General features: G+C 37.8%; 1 protein-coding gene across 33 annotated transcripts in view; it reads right to left on the bottom strand.

Annotated features, from left to right (window-relative positions):
- The window catches only part of ank3b (ankyrin 3b), a 171,185-nt gene that overhangs the window by 100,117 nt on the left and 49,032 nt on the right, over window positions 1–22,036 (bottom strand). For 4 of the 33 annotated variants that reach the window (XM_079596444.1, XM_079596467.1, XM_079596453.1 and 1 more), the window contains exon 1: window positions 17,873–18,016. The exons of 28 other annotated variants lie outside the window; for them this stretch is intronic. In XM_079596444.1, coding sequence (XP_079452570.1) covers window positions 17,873–17,875 — 3 coding nt within the window. In that variant the 5' untranslated portion in view covers window positions 17,876–18,016. Of the gene's footprint in view, window positions 1–17,872; window positions 18,037–22,036 lie in introns of those variants that run through there. One more of the 33 variants, XM_079596471.1, reaches the window with a different exon arrangement.

Genomic DNA, 22,036 nt, shown 5'->3' with positions numbered 1-22,036 from the left:
GAGAATGCAAAGATCTAGACTGTAGTGAAATCAAGACTGCGGCTACACTAGCTCTATTGAGCTCTAGATGCAGATCCATAAACGCCCACTAGGCTAATAAACAAGGCCAGTACTAATGCTTTGGCTCTCAGCCCTCCTCTACGAGCCTTGCACATCTTAACACAATCAATAACCCAGCAGAATCTCTCCTTGACCACAGCTATACTGGGAGTCCTCTCTCAGATTCTCAGGTATCGATACCCTGAGCGAAAGTTTACCGTCAGCTCCCATTATACAAGCACAAAAAGGTTCATCCAAAATTGGAGTCGGAGAAACAGCCTAAGAAACAACCTTACAAACCTGTGATGAAAGCTGAGCACAATAGCACATGTTGCACAGCTGAGATGTTCTACATTCTACAAGTACGATTGTCCTATTGAACTATACTTTTTTTCTGGCCAACGGGATGTGTTGTGTCAAGTTAAAGGGAAACTTCAGGATTTAGCATTAAGCTTTGTATCAGTAGAAAACCTGTAGTATTTTCAAATTACCGTGCTTCCCTCCCTCATATCCCCCAGAGACGAGAGATTTATGTTTTTTTGTCAGTAAAAAATCATCAGATGACACAAAAATCGTCATTTTGCGTCATCTAAGGACAGCCAGTAGAAGGCGCTAGATCTGCATGTTATCAACCCGCCCATAGAGGGTGGGATCTCACTCACAGAATGTACAAATAGTGTCAGCCATCTTTTTTTGGAAGCTAAGCTAACAGGTTCTTATTCTGTGGAGAAAGCTGAGTAGTAGGGGTTACCATCCTCTTTTTACCGGACGTGTCCGGCCGTCGAGATCGTCCAAAATGTCCGAGATTCGGCTTTTGCTTTCTGCAGTCGCCATTCATTGTTTACATGCACACCTTTTGTTTCAATCTAACTGAATTCATTCCGATTGGTGAATCTGAATGTAGTGTTTACATGAACGCTAAACAAGTGATGGGTTCAGATTCAGATTCATTTAAACAGGGACAATGCACAAATTAACATTAACCTTGTATCAAAACAAGGAGAGATGCATTGTGCCAGGTTATAGCACAGGTGCTATTTTCCGCCCGTAGTCCCTTGGCAGATCAATAAGACAATAAGACAAAATTTCATAAAAGTAAAATACAAAACATTAAAATATACAATTTAACAACTACAATCACACTTAAACTAACTTAAAACTATCATATGCTCAATGTTTCCCCCTTCCTTAAACCAACACACACACACACACACACACACACACACACTTCATAAATGTGTACAATTTATGAAGGGTTAATGTGCGTTTTAACATTGCTAGGAAAATTCCCGCTCCTCCGTGAGAGATACGAGACCGGTGCGTCTCACAGGTGTCGCTCATCAGTAATCACGCCACCGGCCTCGCGTCATTTTCCCGCGGCCCTCAGCCTTGTCCTGCTCGCCACAGTAAGCATAATGAATGGTGACTGTAGAACGCAAAAGCCGAATCCCGGAACTTTTTTGGCGATCTCGAAATCCCGGGCAGACTCGTCACGGAGACTCACTAGTAGCCTAGCCTTGTTGTTTAACTGCGCTTTCTTACCGGTAAGCGTGGCTTGAGAGTGGCCTCGTAGGCCTTTGAAGCAAGTGCATTCTGGGAGTTGTTGTCTTTCATCCACATGAGCCACAAATACATTTTCTGGCTTTTCTTAGTCTAGAAGGCTCCAAATTCAAAATTATTTCACATTTCTACTACATAAATGACCCATTTTAAATACACATTCATCTTTACAGAGGTGAAGTATCCCTTTAAGTGGTCTAAATGTATATATATGTTGTTTTGTGGAAGGCGTAGGAACATAAATTGTTCGTCCAATCATTGCATTCGGTCCGATACATTGTCCAACCTGACTGCCAACGTTTGTATTTCTATACCTCAGCACATCCTGCTCGCGCAGACATCACACGTCATCAGAGCGTTTCATGCTATGCAGAGTTAGACAGACGTCAGTCACTGAACACCTTATGTTTTCAAAGCTAGCTCGCTATTGCTAGCCACTCCGAAAAAATAGCTACCTTTAAATTTAATTAAATTATTTAAACGTTCTGCAAGGACAGATTCCATGTCGGGCTAGTGAAGCTTTTGGGCTCTTTTAGCAATTAAATTAAATTCAATATTTCTTTGTTTTCCTAAATCTTAAAGGGAAAAAACAAACAGATTATTTGTAATCTCAGGCTTTTAAACCCTTCTGTCATCTTTGAAAAACTCATCTAGTCTACCAGAACAAATCTTCAGGTACATTCTACTGAGAATCTTTTTCTATGCATGTTATTCAGCAACATCTGCAACAGTTTGCAACGAGACTGAATGAGAATGTGAATCGGCTCTTCGAAGTCAATGTCTTGCGTAAAGTTCTAGCATGTAGATTTTCAGCCACACGCATGCATCAATAACAGAGGTCATTGAGAGTTAAGCTCTCAGTCCTTGAAAAGGGTGAAGGGAGGATTTCAATCACGACATGACGTCCCACGAGGGACAGAACGAACCTGGCTTGTTAACACTATATTTAGTCTGGCAGGTTTCATACAGATTTAGCTCAAATATAACTATACATGTATTATAGTGCAGATAATCTTTCAATATTAAAACCATACATCCTCTTTTTTATGCTATTTGAGCCACTTTAAGGGAGATTGTATGATATGAATGTACATTGTCTGTTATGAGACTAAGACACTGGAGCAAATGCAATAACAAATGCATGTCTCAATAATTTGTAAACAAAAGGATATCTAGGTATTTCTGACTATTTTGATTCATTCTTTGGTTCATTCTAAGGAAAAAGCAGCTAAGACAGAAGCAGATGCATATGCTGATAGGTAGCAGAGATGCCGAACGCTGAACTGTGACTAATGGGATGGGTTGATGTAGGTTTGTAATGGGATTGAAGCTGGCTGGGACGGGGGTGGGTCGGTGGTGGGGGGGTAATCTTTCATAAAGCCCGTGGGAGAGGGTTCGTGAGCCCCCGGGGGTCTGGATGCATAGCCTGCGATAAAAATGACACCAGTCACGCATCAGCGTGGAGAACGAATCCCACCATGGATCAAAGACAAAAACACACTCACCCACACGCATCTAAAAAAAAAAAAAGAGACAACCGCCGCTTTATTCTACGAAAACCTCTTATCTTGTGGCATTAAAAAAACCATGGGTTAGAACGAGGTCGCGTTTCAAACCGGTTAAAAGTTTGATAAACAACTATGTGAATTTTTTGGCTATACTTTATTACATACATCTAATGGAAGAAGAGAAATGTTAATAAAATAGAGTCAAAAAAGGTAAAAATCTGCCCTCAAAAACTGCTGTGCGCATGTTCAAGCGTGTATTCTGCATTCTTGGTGTGCACCTTCTTTGTGAGGCACATGTTCGCCCTATAAATAAGCATTCCCTATCCACACAGGACATAGCAGCATCACTGCAGTCTAACAGGCATCCACTTTTAAAACCTATGAGCCTTCTTAATTTCTTGTTTTCATTTCCAATTTGTGAACTGAGACCAAAAAAAAAAAAAAAAAAATGAAAGTGAGATCCCAGACCTTTAAGATGCTTCCAGACAGCCCGCCCAACCTGCATGCCAGCATCAAAACCTCAATCAAAAACCCCAAAAAGCCACAACCCTCGGAGCCTTGACCTATTGGTACCTTTTTCTTTGGTTCCCGGATCCTTTTGCGGCTCTTTTTCTTCTTCTCTTTTTCATCCTCTAGGGCTGTAAGATCCAAATCTGCTTTTTTCTTCAGCTGGGATGCTGCGTGTGCCATGATGCAAAGCTCAAGTAAGATATCCTTTGATAAAGTGAAGTGTCTCCCAGTCAATAAAGACTGAACAGTATCCTTCCAAAGCACAAAGACAATAAAAAAAAATATCTCTCAGACACTCTCTATGTGTTCCTGTGAGCAGCCACCAAAGAGCTGAGGATGGGCAATTGCATTTGTGTGAGAGGAGATGAGCATTTCTAGGAGACGGTGCTTCCCTCTTGGCGCTTTTTTTCCTGGGTCCTTCTGGCCCTACCTGAACCCATCCCCACCGTGCAGTCAGCCGGGACGGAGCGCAGCCGAGAGGGACGAGAGAAAGAGAATGGGTGGAGGGCAGCTGGGATGGAGAATCTTACGCGCGTATCCTTCACCACCAGCTGGAAGTGTCTAAGTGAGGGGAGGAATGGGGGGGTTGATGCTGATGGTTTCTGTGTGCGGATTAACACGCCCTCACATGCATACGTACACACACAAACACACACACACACGCAAAGAGGGGGACGTCTGTATTGAACCGTCATTACCATCTTGAGCTTTCCTGTAGAGCATAACAAATTGCTTTATTCAGAAAAGACAAACTAGTCTAATGGGAAAATGTAACTTTTTTTACAAGGTGGCGATTTAGTATGAATTTGTATGATGTGAAACGTACGAAAACGTAAGATTTTTAGAAAAAGTAAGCATGAACATCCTCCCCTAACCCTAACCGGAGCGTAAGCATTGTACGAAAATGTATGGATAAGATCCTACGAGTTCATGCGAATTAGCCAACAATTCGCTAAAACGTAAAACAGTTTGAGATTGTGTCGGAAATTATAATACCCCAGTAAAAATATCCTGACAACAAGATCAGTTTACATGAGATGCAAACTGTGTAAGATATTAAGGCTTGTTTTTTTCGTGAATATATCTTGAATTAGGTTTGTTTTTTATTATTTTAACTCTTTCCCCGCCAGCGTTTTTTTTTTTTATTGCCAACATTTGTGATAATTTTCACCAAACTTTCATTAGAACACAAAACGAGATGTTTTGAAGAATGTTCATGCTGCTCTTTTCCATACAATTACAATGAATGTGAAGCATTCAAGCAGCAAAATTGACACCAAAATACCATAAAAGTGGTCCATATTACTAGTTTGCTATATTACAAGTTTCAATATTACAAGTAACTTTTCAATAATTTTTTTAAAAATTCTGTCTTAAGACAAAAGGAAACATAGGTTTGGAAGGATTAAGTAAATTAATGAATTTTAATTTTTGGGTGAACAATCCCTTTAAGTTTAATGCACCAACCTGAAGCAATATGATACGTTTCCAGTCCCACAATGAACGTGAAAATGATATGAAACAGTCACATAGCCACAACCAGTCAGAACATATTTGATATTTAATATACAGCTATGTGGAGCTGGATTTTGAACGAATGACATTTCATGGTGGGCGGGGCTAACTTAAGCAACACTGCGTAGGCTACCACGTTATAAGTGAATGTAACTTTTATATAAGCATATTTTTCTTACTACACTAGTAACAATTAAATACAGCAATAATACAGCAAAATTTGCCAATATTGATAAATTTTAACTATGCTGATTTATCATACACAGACCAAATATTTTGCTAAAACTACTCAAAAAAAGTCTCATCACAACCATTTAAAAATCTTCTTTTTTTTTCCAGTGGCCGTGGTCAACTAAAACAGAAGACATTTTAGCAGTTGTCGATTTGTTGCATCACAACCAATGTGTAAACATCAATACATCTTTTAAAATTGATGCTGAAAACAAGAAGAAAAGCCAATTGGGTAAGAAAAATAAACTCATAATATATTGTCTGTAAAGACTTCTCAAGAAAATCTAGCCTATCTTGTTTTATGTATGTTTAGATATTTTCACTGGGTAAAAGACAAACCTCAAAATACAATCCTTTGCAGTGAAAGCTCAGAGAAGGCTTGGCAGAACAGATTTCCCCTCACAACAGAGATGAAACGGAAACTCATTCTACAACGAGACTCAGTGTTGCTTTTCACCTCATTTTAAAGCAAAGAAAACAATCTGAATCGAGATTGAAGCCTCACTGCTGTTGATAGTGTCATCTTATCAATGCGAGCAGCATGTGTTATGTATTCACACTGTTCACATGTTCCCGCTCTGTTCTGTGCACCACCTGAGCCCGTGATGGGGACTGCAGTCGCTGAATATTAATCAAGTGTCAAGGGGTGGGAGACATTCTTCTGATTGGATGAATGAGAAAGAGCTGTGCAGCCATTGGCTGAGGAGAACAGCAGAGGAGAGCGGAAACATAGCAGCCAACGCCAAGTGAAAGCACATTAACTGTGTATCTCCGCCAGACCAGCATTTAAGAGCATAATTCCAATGTGTTGCTGGGCAAATGTCATCTCCGTCGGCATATTTCCTCCATCTGTTTCTTAAAAAGAGGGATTTAGAGCAGGTTGTTTGTGAACAGATAAAATAGAGAGATTAAATGTAGGTAGCTTGCATGTAAATGTGTTTTAAATAATTAAATCCCTGATTACATATTCAGCACATTAACAAGTTTCAACAGAAAGACTCCTTGTTAGGTTTTTAATATAATATATAAGAGAGCAAAATATCTGTGTGGGAAATATTTCGCTACTTAATTCTGTCTTTTGACTAGAAGCTTAACGTCTGGTCAACTTGGCTTATTTTAGCCAAAAAAGTAAACTTTTCTATAGATTTTTTCACAGACATAACTCACAAAATATTCAAATATGGAAGTCTGAATTTGTGGTTATAGGTTATAGTTATAGTGGCTATAGTGTGTAGGCAGTTCGGAAATGTCTAGTGAGTGGCGCTAAAAGGCTTAAAAATAGCATACCCCCTACACTAAACCCAACTGATAGTGTTAACAAAAGCAATATGAGATAAAAACGCATTTGCTGAAGCAACCATGCCATTTTAGCTTGCTTCTACAAGCCTTTAAGCTCTTTTATCTTGACTCGTGTTTTTAGCGCTCAACAATGCAAATTTGCAATTACGCAATGTTAAAAAAGCCATCTATATGTTACCTTACAAATCAAGTACTAGAGTAAACGTTTTGAGGTCATAACCAAGTATTTCGCAAAGAACTGTGCAAAAAAAACAACAACTTTTCCATAATTTGTGAGACAGAACTACGGAAGAGGATTAGGGCCAAGCAATAATAAAAAAATAAAACCATCTCGAGATTAAAGTCATTATAATGCGAGATTAAACTCGTTAAATTTAGAGAGAGAAAAAAGTCGGAATACAATCTGAATAAACTCATTAAATATCGAGAATAAAGTCGTTGTGTTTCGAGAAAAAACTCGTTAAATTGCAAAACTGTCTCCATGGTTACTTCGTAAAAACCTTTGCATTGCTGCCACAATACCATTTTCGGTCCCCATGTCCGCGCGGATCCTCTTGGGACACCCTCCTAAGCCAGTAACTGTTTTTATGAAGTAACTGGCTATTACTTTAGGATCGTTGTTGGTTGTGTACGCCTCTTAACAATGCAACGACTGTAACCATACAGCCATTAAGGGTTTTAATTTATCATAGCTGTCCATATGCCAGAGTGCATTTGGGCCAGCGCAAGTGTACTGGCGTCTTCTCCCAAGCGTCTCCTTCGGTCGAAATTCCACACGTTTGTGTACAAGATTGTATTTCGACTTTGTATTTCGACTATTTTTTCTCGAAACACAACGACTTTATTCTCGATATTTAATGAGTTTATTCTAAGATTGTTTTTAGACTTTTTTTTCTCAAAATTTAACGCGTTTAATCTTGCATTATAATGACTTTAATCTTGAGATGGTTTTATTTTTTTATTATTGCTTGGCCCTAATCCTCTTCTGTACAAAGATTCCCCGCCATTAACGAAAATGTCTGTCTTTCCGTGTTTTCACTTTCATACGGTAGGTGACGCTATGACGCATCTTCTGAAAGAGTACAGAATATTCTGTTCAAAACACAAGTGAAAAAGAGGCAGAAACAAGCGATATCATATGAAAGCAGATGCATATGTAAAATAATGTGATCGTCAACATTAAACGGCAAATAAATCAAAACTGTCCAATGTTACAGATTGAAATGTTTGCCATGAAACTTTTGTGAAAATGATCAAAAAAGCTGCTTGTGGCTGGCAACTTTTTTTCCCCCAAAACGCTGGCGGGGAAAGAGTTAATAATCTTCCCCGTAATCCTAATTTGTGTGAAAAGGAATAAAAGTTGTTAGTGTTGCCACTAGTGGAAACTACAGTGAATTGTATAAATGGGTACGTTCTTGGAGTTTTGCAAAACTGTAGCTAAAGGCACGTTTTTCCAATAAGCCTCGGCTGAGTTATTAGATATACAGTTGTAGAAGGTCTTTTAGAGTTTACTTGAAGAGATTTAATAATTCATGATGAAATATTGACCATTAGCTCCAGAAGACCAGAGTGCTGGAACATGTACTGTATGACTACCACCCAACACCTGCTACTGTGAAAGAAAGATCATCCGGATGTCAACACTCACACAACTCACACAATGACTGTAGTCGTGTTGTGTTTGTGAAGACAACTAGCATTTTACAGCGCATCCGACGTCATCTGAACAAAAATCTGGAACGATCCAGTGAACCGTGATATGCCTTCTTTAAATTTTAAACAACTAAAAAAAGTTAATTACATATTCACTCCAGAAACACAGTAATTATCCTATACACATAGCAATTTGAAGTAAATATTGCTACAGTAAGACATTTACAGGTGAACACCTAAAGACTGCAGAAGCATCAATCCAGCTGATATCTCTGCAAATTCTACTGAAGCTGCATTAAAAGTAGGTCAGACTGAGAAAGACTCTGAATAGAAAATGTCCAGGGTATTTCTGCACAACACCGCGCAGGTCTGCAGGAAGACTAGACCAGCATTCAGTGTCGTACATCATCTTTACAAAACCCTCAGACAATTATATTTTTTAGGATATCTTTGATTAAATCAGATAGTGGCCTGGTATTAAAGCTTCTTTAGAAATAAATCAACCCGTCCCATGCAGGACCGAACAAGATTCCTCCCAAAAATCTATTTTAATAGTATGACAAAGCATGCTGCGGTTACTAAAGCCAAGTCCCTCTGAATGCAATGACATCATCATAACATGATAAACTCCACCCATCTGCGAGTGATGTAATCAAATGGTTTGAATCATACTGTATTTTTCTGACCATTCTCACTGCTGCTGTATATCATTTGCCATTACTAAAATAACCCATAAAGCAATATTAGCACTATATATATTCCATAATCGTCAGTGTTTAAAAGTGAGAGCGATCCAGAGCAGAGACAAAGACATTCAATAACTCATCTGTGCCTCGGGCTCCCTCTACTGGACGACAAGAGAAGTACATGACGAATAATAACAACAAAAGAAGTGCACACATCATTTCATTTAAAGGGTGTTGTGGCAGCAAATGTGCCAAACATGTAACTGAAACTGCTTATGTAACAATTATAACATAAAACAGAGTTGATGTAACAAGCATGAGTGACTCATCAGCAATAAATGTTGCCCTCAATTGAACATGTTTCATTTGATATTATGTTGTACAATATGCATGTACAACACATCTCATGTATATTCCATAGAATATGTGCATGTTGTTTTCTCTTTACAAAAAATGTCTGCATCTATTACATTTTATTTGTTTTTCACTAAATGCATACTATAAGCAATACACACGAAACATCTCTGCTTCATCATGTTTAATCGATTAATAATTATTTTAGGGGAGTTATAATTAAAATAATAAATGTACTCATTAAAGGAGTTTAGTGACACAAAAACAGCTTTGGAACAACAATATTAATTTGTCATCTTTATTTTTTCAACTTAATTGGCAAATTAACGTCATTCACCTCCAGATGTGTTTAGAATTTGTGAATTTCAACTAGAGATATTTGTTTTATATTATGTTGTAACAATTATGCCAGGTTATGCACTACCACGGTTTAACCACTAGGGGGAAGCAATAACCGGGGAAAAGCCAATAGGGGCAATTTTCTTTTCATACGAAAGCAAGTGCTTGATAATACATTGAAAAAAAGAACAGTAAAATGGATAGATACAAACAAAAATGGATAAAAAGAGAATGAAAAAGAGACGCATGCATCGTTTAGTCCAGCAGTATCAGTGACGAGATCTGTTTTCTTACAGACAGCAAGTGAACAAAGGAAAGCAGGGCTTGATTAATGATCCTGTGGAGGATTCTGACAGCCATTAGATGTCTGGTGTTTTAAATCTAAACAGATTAAGTCAACATAAGTCAAATGATCTGCTTTGACGACAGTCAGACACCTCAGTGAGGACGAGGAGCATCAATCAGCACAAGACCCAAACGAGTAAGCACTTTTACACTGCGATGCTTCATCAGCAAAACGCATACTGTAAGTTAAATTGCACGTTCACCAGGTCTCATTAATCCCATACTGTACATCCTACAGTCAGGCTAATGCATTCAATTCTGCAGATCACATATCTAAAATAAAAAAAATGCGTAAGCAGGCTCTTTAATGAAAGCAATTTAGAGGATTGGGAATCGAGAACCAGTTCTTACACATTCGCCTATATTATAAAAAGGACACTTAATCATTTTTCATGACGTTAACAGTTGCTGACCATCTGTATTCCTGTTGTTGTGGAAGGAACACTGTACTAAAATACCCTGCTCACCGCACCAAATACGGGCTTTTAATGTTACCAAAAACAATCTTTTTTTTCTTTAAAGTTAGGAATGATTACTTCAAAAGTAGCAAAATATCGATTAGGAATTGAAATCATTACAATCTTTACAATTCCCATCCACATACAGGGACAATCGACCTTTTCACAGTACAGCACAGTACTTAATGTCTTGTTGAAAGGTTTGAACCCGCAACCTTTAACCAAACCAAGGACATGTTTCAGAGATGTAAAGTCAGCATGAAACGGATGTTGTTTTCTCATTTAAATACTACTGCAGCTCCAGAGACTTACAGTTCTACATGAGGTTATATGTCGTGTAAAATGCAAAACAAAAGACGATAGACTTTACTTCTGTTAGAAGGCTTAGTATGGTGCATCCCACATCATCCCACAGCAATGTGTGAGGAAAAAAAGGAGCAATCTCCAAACTTCATGAATTACAAAAAGTCATTAAGCTTACACAAGCTGTTACTATGAGTAATGAGGAAAAATTAACTGCCATAATAGAGTTATCCATTCGTTTTCAATCTGGGACAAAAGCATAGGAAGCAAAGCTCCAGGATATTGGCCAGCCAAGAAGAAAAAACTCAATGGCAGCATGCAGAGAGTCTGCACAGACCTTCCGGCCCATTAACCCAATTGGTTTGAGGGTGTGTGTGTGTGAACTCTCTGTAAGCTCTAGATATGTGTTAGTCTTTGAAGTCCTGTCAAGTTTAGAGTCAACTCGAAAAGACATTTGCAACCCATTTTACTTTCATAATGTGGCGCATTTCCGAAAATATAAAAAAAGTAGGACGGATCCATCAAAAATGGAGTGGTTTGTAGAAAGTTGGCTTCTCTTGCGGAATAGAGGCAGACATAAATGTGATTGCAAAAGACGACTCGCCTCCTGAAACACGCTCGCTGAAACTTAAGCGACCTTGGTGACTTCTCATGAAAAAGTCATTTTAGAGACGGAACAAACACATTTTGCTTCAAGATTATGAAGAAACACTTTTTTATGATTATACAAAGAGATACAAAGAGAGTTCACTGACATTTAACTTTATTAGCATCCACACCAGCGGACGATAATAGTTCTGTTTATTCTAAGCGCGTGCTTGTCTGCCACTTTAAATCCTTGAGCTCATTATGCAGGATGGATTCTGATTGGCTATGATATTGATTTTTATTGTTTATCAGCTGGATAAAATCGTTCTGTAAGGGATTCCAAATCTGTTTCTCTGTGCCGTTATTGTTTTGGCTGTGGTGTTGACTCTGCTTCTTTAATATTGAGAAAGATTTTTAGAACTATATCTTTATAGTTATCGTCCTTGGTGTGAACGGTCCTTTATTCACTATGCGCACGGTTTCTAAACCCCGTGAAACGCCTCCTTTGTAGTCTCATATAACGTCACAATATTCCTCATTTAAATAATTAGTTGCGTTAGTAGTAGCCTATGTTTGCATTTCCCAAAGGTGTTGACCAATGACAACACACTGGTCCAGCCGACCAATCAGAGCACACTGCACTTTTCAGAAGGAAGGTCTTTATAGAGACCCGAACTAAACAGAGTTACTGACAGACTGGGAAGAGAGGAGCTGCAACGTAAAATATATGAAAACAACGTGTTTTTTGAACATTCAAGCATGCAAACCTATTCTAGTAGACCCCAAAACAAAATCAAGACTTTGTAAGGACTCAGTAGGGTCGGTTTTCATTTCATGTTGACTCTGAACTCAAATTCTGCTGCTAGAAGGTATAAATAAAAAGAAATCCAACAAGAGCTGATGGTGACAGTCTTAACCTACAGTAGCTGTCTAAACTATGTCTTTTCTCACAACCAGTGACCTTTTAAACGGAAGCTTAGTTGAACTGTCTTGTAGCATGAAATTAAAGAGCCTTTTGGGTGCATGCGTTAGCTTAAGATTCCACTTAAGAGAAAGAGGAAATTTGACCATCGGCCAAGTTTCCCCGATCTTTAGTGGATCTGATCATTACCGAAAGCACTAGAATAGCAGAATTGAATTGGAGGATTTTAATTGTGACGAGCTGAATGTCCGGGCAGTTTAAAAAGTGACAGGATGCATGTACCTCAGCGACCGAGTGGTCCATTAAAGACGCATTTTACTAAGTATTAGTAGTCCTAAAAGCTTGCCTACTATGCCGCAACGGTCCACACTCAAAAGTATAGTATGTAAAAAAATGTAGGGCATAGTATAAGTAGGCAAATTGAGACACAGCAAATGTATTTTTACTTCTGGAACCCATATAGCAATTGACCCTTCGCAGGGAGCTTGATTGACAGGTGATCTGACCAATCATACTTCGTCATCCGCCATTTTGTCCGACAAAGCAGTCAGGCGAGTTAGTAGATTAACATGGGAGGATTTGAACTTGAAGTGTACTGACGTCTTTCCGCGGTTAAAACAACATTCCTTCTTATGTTCATTCATGTTTATTTGATGCTATAAATGAACTAGAAGGAAGAGATGATCGGTTCACGAGCAGCTTTAACTGATGCTCTACAACAGCGATCTGACAGACACATTAAAGAGCCACAAAACGATATTTATTGTTTAAATTTCTTTAAAAAAATGCCCAAATTTAAAAGGTGAGACTTTGTTTAATATCAAAAGTAAGCTGGTCTGTCTTGTCTGTCAGCGTGTTGTCAGTCTCCTCTCTGCTCCGTGTGTGTTTTTCACTGCGTGAGAACATGGTGTGGCGTGAGAGCGGCGTAGCTTGTCGGACATAGCGACAGTAACTAAAAGGGGTGGGTCTTTGCGAACGGTCAATTGGTTAATATATCTGACTGCCGGCCACTCCAGCCTCCTTCAGCTGTGTTCAAGGAGAAAACCCCTGTCATTTCACATGTCTGCAAAGTTTGTGAATGTTTCATTTTTCAGACGGGGCTTGTCATCTCCGATATTCCTTTATCAGCACAAACAGAGGTGCCGATGACAAACAAACAAAGGCTGAGGGAACACAACTGGACCTTCGAGGTATTGTCATGCGGCAATGTGTCTCCATCAGTGACCCTGTTTCGTGTAAAACAAGACCCAAACTGCTATCAGTCACGCACAGACAGGCCTGACTGTCAAGAAAAAAGAGAGTCAGAAGTACTGAATTGTGCCGGAAGGGTACTAAACAGTTATCAATACTGGCAGATTAAGGGAAGGTGAATTTGAATGTAGTTTCAGTGTCAGTACTACATTAAACTGCTATAATGTTAAATATAATGTATAATAATGCAATGGGAGAATAGTTGTGGGTCCTGATAATACCAAATGTCTTATGTTACCAGAAAGTGGCCTACATTATTTTCAATATTTCTAGTCAGTGACAGAGTGCAAGCGTATTCGTCTGAAATAATTGTGTATTTTCAGCTTCAGAATTATGAATATTTTTATTCTGGTGTCATCATTGTCCTGTGCATTGGGTTACCAGCACCAAGACCAAGCCTATTCATTTCCACACCAAACGTAATATCAAATTTAACATTTTAATCGACAGTAAAAAAATGTGTTAACCTTTTATCATATGTCTTGGAGTATCGTAATAATATCGTATCGTGAGTTCAGTGTCGTGATATGTATCGAATCGTGACATGAGGGTATCGTTCCAGGCAACATTTCTCAAGCTTGATTTAACATAAATAACTAAAAACAAAATGAACTGAAATAAATTTTAATATTTTTAAGTTTTTAAAAAAAACATTTTTTTTTGTTTTAAACAGCAAGCTAAATGAGGTTTATGCATAAAACAACATTAGTCGTGTATTTGCTGTATTAGGTGTTGCTCTGTGGTTACTGCAAATGCACTTCTTAATCAGTATTTCTTGTTTTCACAGAAAAATATTCAAAAGTTCAGAGAATGTATATTGAATTAAGATTTAAATTTTAAATCTAACAACACATTTGGTTTTGCATAAAATAAGAAAAGCTATTTGCTGATAATATTCATACAGCTTTGCTTCTTCAGTAAATTGTATGTTCAGTAAATGCTTTTAGCAGCTTTTAGTCTGTTGCTATGTTGGTTGCCCAGGAACTTAAATACAAGTTAAGATACCCATAAAACATAACATAATCACTGTCCTCCATACATTAGCACAGCACTTATGCGTATATGTGTATCTATAGACATGAAACTGCAGCACATAAAGCTGCTTTCCTGTCGGGCTCTAGTGTGGCAGCTTTCCAAAACACTAGTTGAATGTGTGCCATCACTAACAAAGACAGTGTAACAACGTATATCAATCAAGCAAAGATTTATATTGCTGGCTAAAAGGGAATGTGATCCAACACTGGTGCTGAGCTAACACCCAATACAGCTAGATTAGCTAAAAAGCCAAATGAATGAAACACTCGGCTAATCCGCTGATGTAGGCGCACTGGACCTCAGAACTGTGTTGTGTTGTGAATAAGCTTTCTGAAGCCTGAGGGATATGTTTAATGATGGTATCAGATGGTAGTACCATGGTATTACTAAGGTACTGAATAACTGGTGTCACTTGAGCCGCTTTAGCCACACTGTTGAGGGAGCATGACCGTCACATGGACAGAGGAACGTGTGTGTGTGTGTGTGTGTGTGTGTGTGTGTGTGTGTGTGTGTGTGTGTGTGTGTGTGTGTGTGTTAGCCGTCACCCTCACTCTCTGCTGTCCGTTCACATAACGTATCAAACACCCCATCATAGCCTCGCATCTCTGTTCATGTCAACACCCAGGGAGCCTTTAACACACACGTGACGTGACCCCTTCTTTCTCTCCAGCCTTTTCCCTTGCATCCATTACAGACAAGCCAAAGTCCTATAAAGCCAAAAATAAATATCATCTGCCAGGATCATATTTCACAATGTCATTTTGTTGCATTAAGTATTTCTAAAAGTGCAACTTAAATGATTAAAACCGTATCAAAGGAAAAAGTTTTAAAAAAAAATGTAATCTGATGTTCTCTAATCTTCTTGTCTTTTCAGATTTTAAGATGCCATTATAATGTAATGTCTTATAACACTTTATTATATTATATTATAATTTATTTTTCATAGAGAAATTGCTATTTCATAGCTCAGGACCCTTAATGAGTTTTATTTCATTTGTTGATCACCTCTGTCTCAGAAGTTTCTTTAAAATCCCTAAACTTATTCCTTGAAATTAAAATTATTTATATACATATTATTTTATAAGTTATTTATATATATTTTTGTATTAAAGTTTTCATTTTGAAATTATGATTTTAATATAATTTTAATATAATTTTATTGATCAACTTTCTCTCAGATGTTTAAATTCCTAAATTCCTTTTGAGAAATAAAAATAGACAACTGAAAGAAATTCAATAAAATGAAGACAAAATCTTAAATAAAATGCTAAAAATGTACAACAATAAACTGACATATATATATTTTTTCTCTTTACAACAGTAGAAGTACATATCAGCCTAAATAGAAGAGCCTTCAAATATTGGGAGCCTTTGAGTCAAAAAATTGAAATTAATTAGATGATTAGAAAAATGAAACACTTACTCGCACACTCAAATATGTGATAGTCAGTGAAACAGCAGTGCAGAAGTGTGTGTTCATGTTTACTCTGGAGACTTCAGCACAGGTACAGTAACATGCCCTCCTGTCACACCTCACCAAACCCAACAGCAATATCGAAAGCACTCTTATGATTTCTGCTTTCCGTCAGAAGGCATTTGTGCAGCTATAACAAAAATAACTGCTTAATACCTCACTCACTCCCTCATTCCCAACGGTAGTTTGATCACTGAAAAGTGAATGTCTTGGTGATACAAGCTTCATAATATTGTCAAATGTGTTTTAAAAGAATTTTAAAGTGAAAAAGGGGATATTTTGAAATAAGTCTCTGGGACTTAAAGACAGAAAGAACATAACATTAGAGTGAATGGATAACAGATATATGATCCATAACTAATCTACAGCACCGCTCTGAAAATAAAGATTGTCATAACCGTGTTCTGTTCTTTACAGTTTGAGAACATAATGCGCACACTGAAGTAATAAAGCATGTGCTGTGTCAGCCTGAGAGCTTTCTGAAACGTTCTCTTGAAAATCGAGCAAAATATGATTATTTTGCTTATTCATTACATTTTCAACTACTATACTGAATGATCTGTATCTTCAGTTAAGAAGAATACCCTAGAGCTGCTGTAAGCAATTTCCACACCCTAGCTGCACCAAACATAATTGCAAAAATAATTAAATTTGTATATGTTCTGAAGAAAACGTGAATGGTGCTTGGCGGTGCAAAACTCACTTCCTCGATGCCAGAATGTAGTGGGTTGTCGCTAGGGCATTGCTAAGCGGTTTCTAGTGTGTTCTGGGTGGCCCACCTTAAGGCTCAATCCCAATTCACCCCTTGCCCCTGCCCCTTGTTTTCGAGTGTACCCCTTGGCCCTTAAAACAGAGTTACAATGGCCAAGGGGTTGAAATATTCCCCTACGAAATAGAACAACCCTTCATAAACCCGATACGTCATCAGTCGTCGATGATGGCTCTGACGTTACGGAAGCGACGAGTTTTTACAGGATTTCTCCATGACAACGACTGATGACTGCTGGTCTGATAAGATGGAATACACATCAAGCTATTTAACAAGTCACCAATTAAAAATTAAAAACACAGCTTCATTAACGTTACCAGGTAACTAACGTTAGTAGCGAAGCAAGCAACACTGTCTGCCTGGTTACCGTGGCAACATGCTAGCGGCGTAATTAGCGATCTCTTTTTTATGATTGTTTTGAAGAAAACCACTTTATTTTCAACATTAAAGCAGTGTAAAAAGCAAGTGTTCATGTCTGATGACCAAGTCAAAGAAGGCGGAGCCACAGAGCCAAAACTACCTATAGCGTATTCGCAATGGATCAACTGTTGCAACCTTGTACATACACAATCCTTAGCATATAAGTAGTTGATGTATCACTCAGGCTAAAACATATGGTGATATTTAACTGTTTTGAGATGATCAGCATCAGTCGATTAATGATTAACAGTAGATGTCCTTTCTAAAATCTACTGATGACTCTTGTCAATAGATAAACTACTTTTTTGTACAAAATTTTACATAAACATACTGTGAAATTAGTGTTCATTCATCAAATGAATGCACATCGTATTTAGATCTCATCAAATGCGTTATAAATATTTGCATTTTGCCAGAATCAGCAACAATCATTCAAATCCCAAATCAGCTGACCATGTTATTCTTGCATCATAAAGCAAGTCTCTATATCCCATATTAGCCTAAGAGTTTTCTCACTGAAACTAACTGAAATAAATAAACTAGCCTACATCCCAACCACAAACGCAGCCAGCAAACATCTCTATTAATATTTAGCCCATTTGAAATGACTTACCATCTCTCACCACAAGCCCTTACATGACTGAGTTTGCTATGAAGCATTGTAACACATCTGGGGTGAGCGAGGTGTGTAGGTGGTGTATAGTACACAGGGATGTATATATTAAGGACACAGCTCACTTACAAACATGGAGTGATCATGGTACCAGGACACACCGTAAGGAGATAAACAACTTAACATGGAGCTAAGTAGGCATTAGCCTGTAAACGCAAGCTCAGGGGGTGCTGCACTCTCATGTCTCCAAGGAGAGCAGGTGTCTGGGTGTGTGTCACAGAACAGGAACTCCCGGGAGGGGGACGGATGTTGCGGAAGAACACGTACACTAGACGGATATGCCCGGCTCTCTCAGTATCTCTGCTCCATGGGCGAGGTCAGATCCACTACCCTGCTGGGACTCCGCCAAGGATCTCCTAGGCAACTGACATGAGCACACAGCAGCTACAAATAGAACAGCACACACACACACACACACACACACACACACACAGAGAGAGACTCAAACCGTGAACCTCTCCACAGGCAACGCTGCATACACACAAAAACATAGCGCCTTTTATAATCACTGCCATCCATGTAAAATCTAAGGCTAAACATCCAAGATTGTTTTATAACGTAATGCTACTGTCAGTTATTTGCTAGGGTAGCATCACTACGACTCATAATTAAGGATACAAACCCCTAAAGGGGTTCACATAAAGGACGATAGTGATAACTAAATCTATAAAGGTTTTATAATCATTCCCAGTGAAATTAGGAATTTGCACCACAGATATAACGAGAATGACACTGTTGGAATATTGTTGGAATAACTTATATTGTTGGTATGGATGCTAATATAGTTAGCATCGTAGTTATCGTTCTTGGTAACTAACCAAAGACAAACTATAAAGCTTTAATAACCGTTCTAATTAAATGAGAATAGAGAAGTTTACACCACAACTGCAGTGCGCGTTATTCTTAACAACTTTATTGTTCTGTGTATATTAGAGTAATAAAGTATCCGTAACCCTAAGTAAACTATGGCATAACTCCTCCCACAATGTTTGTGTTTGTCAAATCGTAAAGCTTGATGTGTGCCATTACTTTTAGGATTGGCATCAAACACAACAGTTCAATAAAAAATATGTTAATATTGAGTAACATATATTTCAGACAAAATATTTTGCTTATTTTGTCCAGCAATAATGCAGTCCCAAACAAAGCCAAAAGCAGAGTCTAAACTGCGGTGTCTCTGAGCAACACTGTAATGTGTGTTTGAACAAATCAGTTGAGTGAATGATTTAGTGACTCACTCAAATCGGTGGCTGCATCTTAACATGCCTACTTCCCTATGTGCAAAAAACTAGGGATGGGCATTTTTCAAAAACATTGCATTCGAATTTTCGAGGTCATAAAAATATATTAGTTTATTTAAATGACGTTTAACGAAAAAGACATTCTTTTTTAAGCTACATTTTTTTTTAAAGTTTTTACAATTAGGAAATACACACAACAAGCTAACAATATATGTCAAGTTTTCTTTTAGTTGAAAAAAATATATATAAAGAACAAAAGCATTTAAGCTCAAGCAGCGCGAACGGGGAAAAAAGCCTAATAAAGCAGACTGCGCCCGTTATCGTACATATACACTCGAGTCAGCATATGATTATCGTGTTTATATTGTTTCACGTTTATGTTGAGAAAGACAATGACATCCACATGCTTGAGTGAGAAAACGCGCTAGACGTTGCAGAGACACATAACGTGTGCGAAGCGAAGTTTGAGTGTTTTCTGTTCTTAAACCGGTCTCCCTCAACAAAACTTAAAGGAAGTATATGTCTCAAAATCATTTTGCTATCAGATAAGCTATCATCTCGGCTCATCTCTGAATGCAGTGATGGACCGTTCTTTCCTCATTCGACTGCTTTTTGGATTTCATGTGATTTCTCATTGTGGTGATGATATACCGGTAACTCAGATTCATTCATTAATTTGATCAAAAGTAATTCCATTTTGTAAGATCATTTAGTAAGATCATTTTCAAGTAATTCCAAACTTCGCGAGGCAGACGACAACATTATGTGATCAAATACAAACAACTTGTTAACACTCCACAGCGCCACCCAGTGCATTTAGTTCTAACTGCGAGTAAGTGCTTGGGATTTATCATGGATTTACTGCATTTACGCCTAGCAAAGCAACGTAGTAAAATTTGAATAGTATTTTATTTTGCGAAAATTTGAATATTCGTGCACACCCCTACAAAAAACAGCGGGTAAAACGAGTTGAATGTACTCATAAAACACAAGGTAGAAAGTGCCCAGATATCTTATACTTTCAGTGAGATTCTGAAGTGCACATCCATTGAACACTTTACCATCCCATGAGGCCACAGGAGAGGATTTATGAATGGCAGTGAAGTGATGCAACTGAAGCTTGTAGGTCACATGACAGTGACAACATGATAATTGCAGTACATCCAGATTTCATCCAAACTACACGCATTCATAGAAAAAATGTTTTTAGTGGTCACAAAGAAGATATTACTTATTCAAAAGAAGTACCTACTCAGATAGTATGCGATTTCGGACACGGCAGTCATTTGCTTTGTTCCTAAATTAATTAGGGTTTATGAACAAATCAAATGAATGAATGATTCAGTGTCTCACTCATAAAGATTTGTTTGTTTCTGCCTAAATTGTGCTGAATTTGGAAAAGCAGAGGCATGCTTATGTATTACATGTAGACATTTGAAAAAAAAACTATATATGAAATAAATGGTAAAAGTATTATGCTATTTCGAATTCACACTTTGATGGATGATTCAATGACTCACTCATAAAGAGTCATTTGTCACCACCTACTGGTGTAATGATGCAACTTGCAGAAAGAGTGACTAAACAAGCAGAGTGCTACAGATGGTTCAGCAGAAAATAACTGTTGTGTAATGTGATTTTACGAATTATAAAACACTGCCATATTGCTGTTGTTGCTTTATGTCTAATCAACAATCCTTAATCTTGGTAAAATCACATGGCTTATTGTTTCTTGAACAGATGCCTAACTTCCATTGAGCTGCTGTACTAAGGCTTCTACAAAACAACACGGCACATGTTCACACGAACATCACAGCCTGTGGATCCAGCCTCAAGACTGCTACAAAATACGCCAATGACACCTCTGCTGTCATGGAAACACGACATGTGGCAGCTTCAGGGAGGAGAGAGGCAGATGTTCATAACTGAGTTATAGAGCAAGGAGAGAGAGAGATGTGATGATGATGATGATGATGATGATGATGATGATGATGAGAGGGTATGGAGTGGAGGTGAACATGGATTTGACCCATTTCTCACACCATACTGTCTCTCACACTCTAATTATTCCATGTATGTCCATTAACACAAACACAGATATCGCTTCTTTAATGAACCCTCAGAGACCCATTGTAGAAAAATCTAATAATAATTCAATAATAGCCTTTTGCTTGTTTATGAAAGTTTGGGTGTTCTATACCTATAGCTGTTTTTGGTCCTGTGGACACAATTATGTAATACTGTACTTAATGTATAATTTGAGAAAATTGCAGCTCGATTGGAAATGATGACCAATAAAAATACTCTGTTCATAAGTGATATTTACTCTGATTTCTCTATTTCTTCCACATATCACATGTACTTGGTTAAGTACATTTATTTTTTGTTAATCTTTATTATGGACAAAATTGTTGGTCAAAGTGGAAAGGACGCCACAGCTGTGGTATAATTTGATCATATTTTTGGAAATACAAATCACATCATTTTCACATAATAAATATTGAAGTGTTTTTTCTATTTTCTATTTATATGTTTTTTTCTATTCTATTCTTTATTTAGATTATTTTATACATGTAACAATTCATACAATGGGCCTTAGTGGTGAACACTAATTAAGACTGTTAAGAGATCATGTGTGAACCAGACTTTTTTTTAAATACCAGTAAATCGGATGCGCTGACTTGAAAAAGTCTGCTTTGGGTCCGCGCTGTTTGTAAGCTCTGCTGCTTTTAAATAGGTTTCTATGCAAGTATGCACTAAATCTTTGAGATCTTCGAGAACCCTGCCTTTTTTCATTCATCAATGAAAAACTCTGCAGTTAGATATGCGAGTCTCGTCTCGTGTTTTTAGGATCAAAAATGTG

The sequence above is a fragment of the Phoxinus phoxinus genome, assembly GCF_949152265.1.
Source record: "Phoxinus phoxinus genome assembly, chromosome: 21".
In the NCBI taxonomy this organism is placed as follows: Eukaryota; Metazoa; Chordata; class Actinopteri; order Cypriniformes; family Leuciscidae; genus Phoxinus; species Phoxinus phoxinus.
The sequence above is the reverse complement of the archived record's forward strand: the minus strand, read 5'-3'. Positions and strand labels throughout refer to the sequence as shown.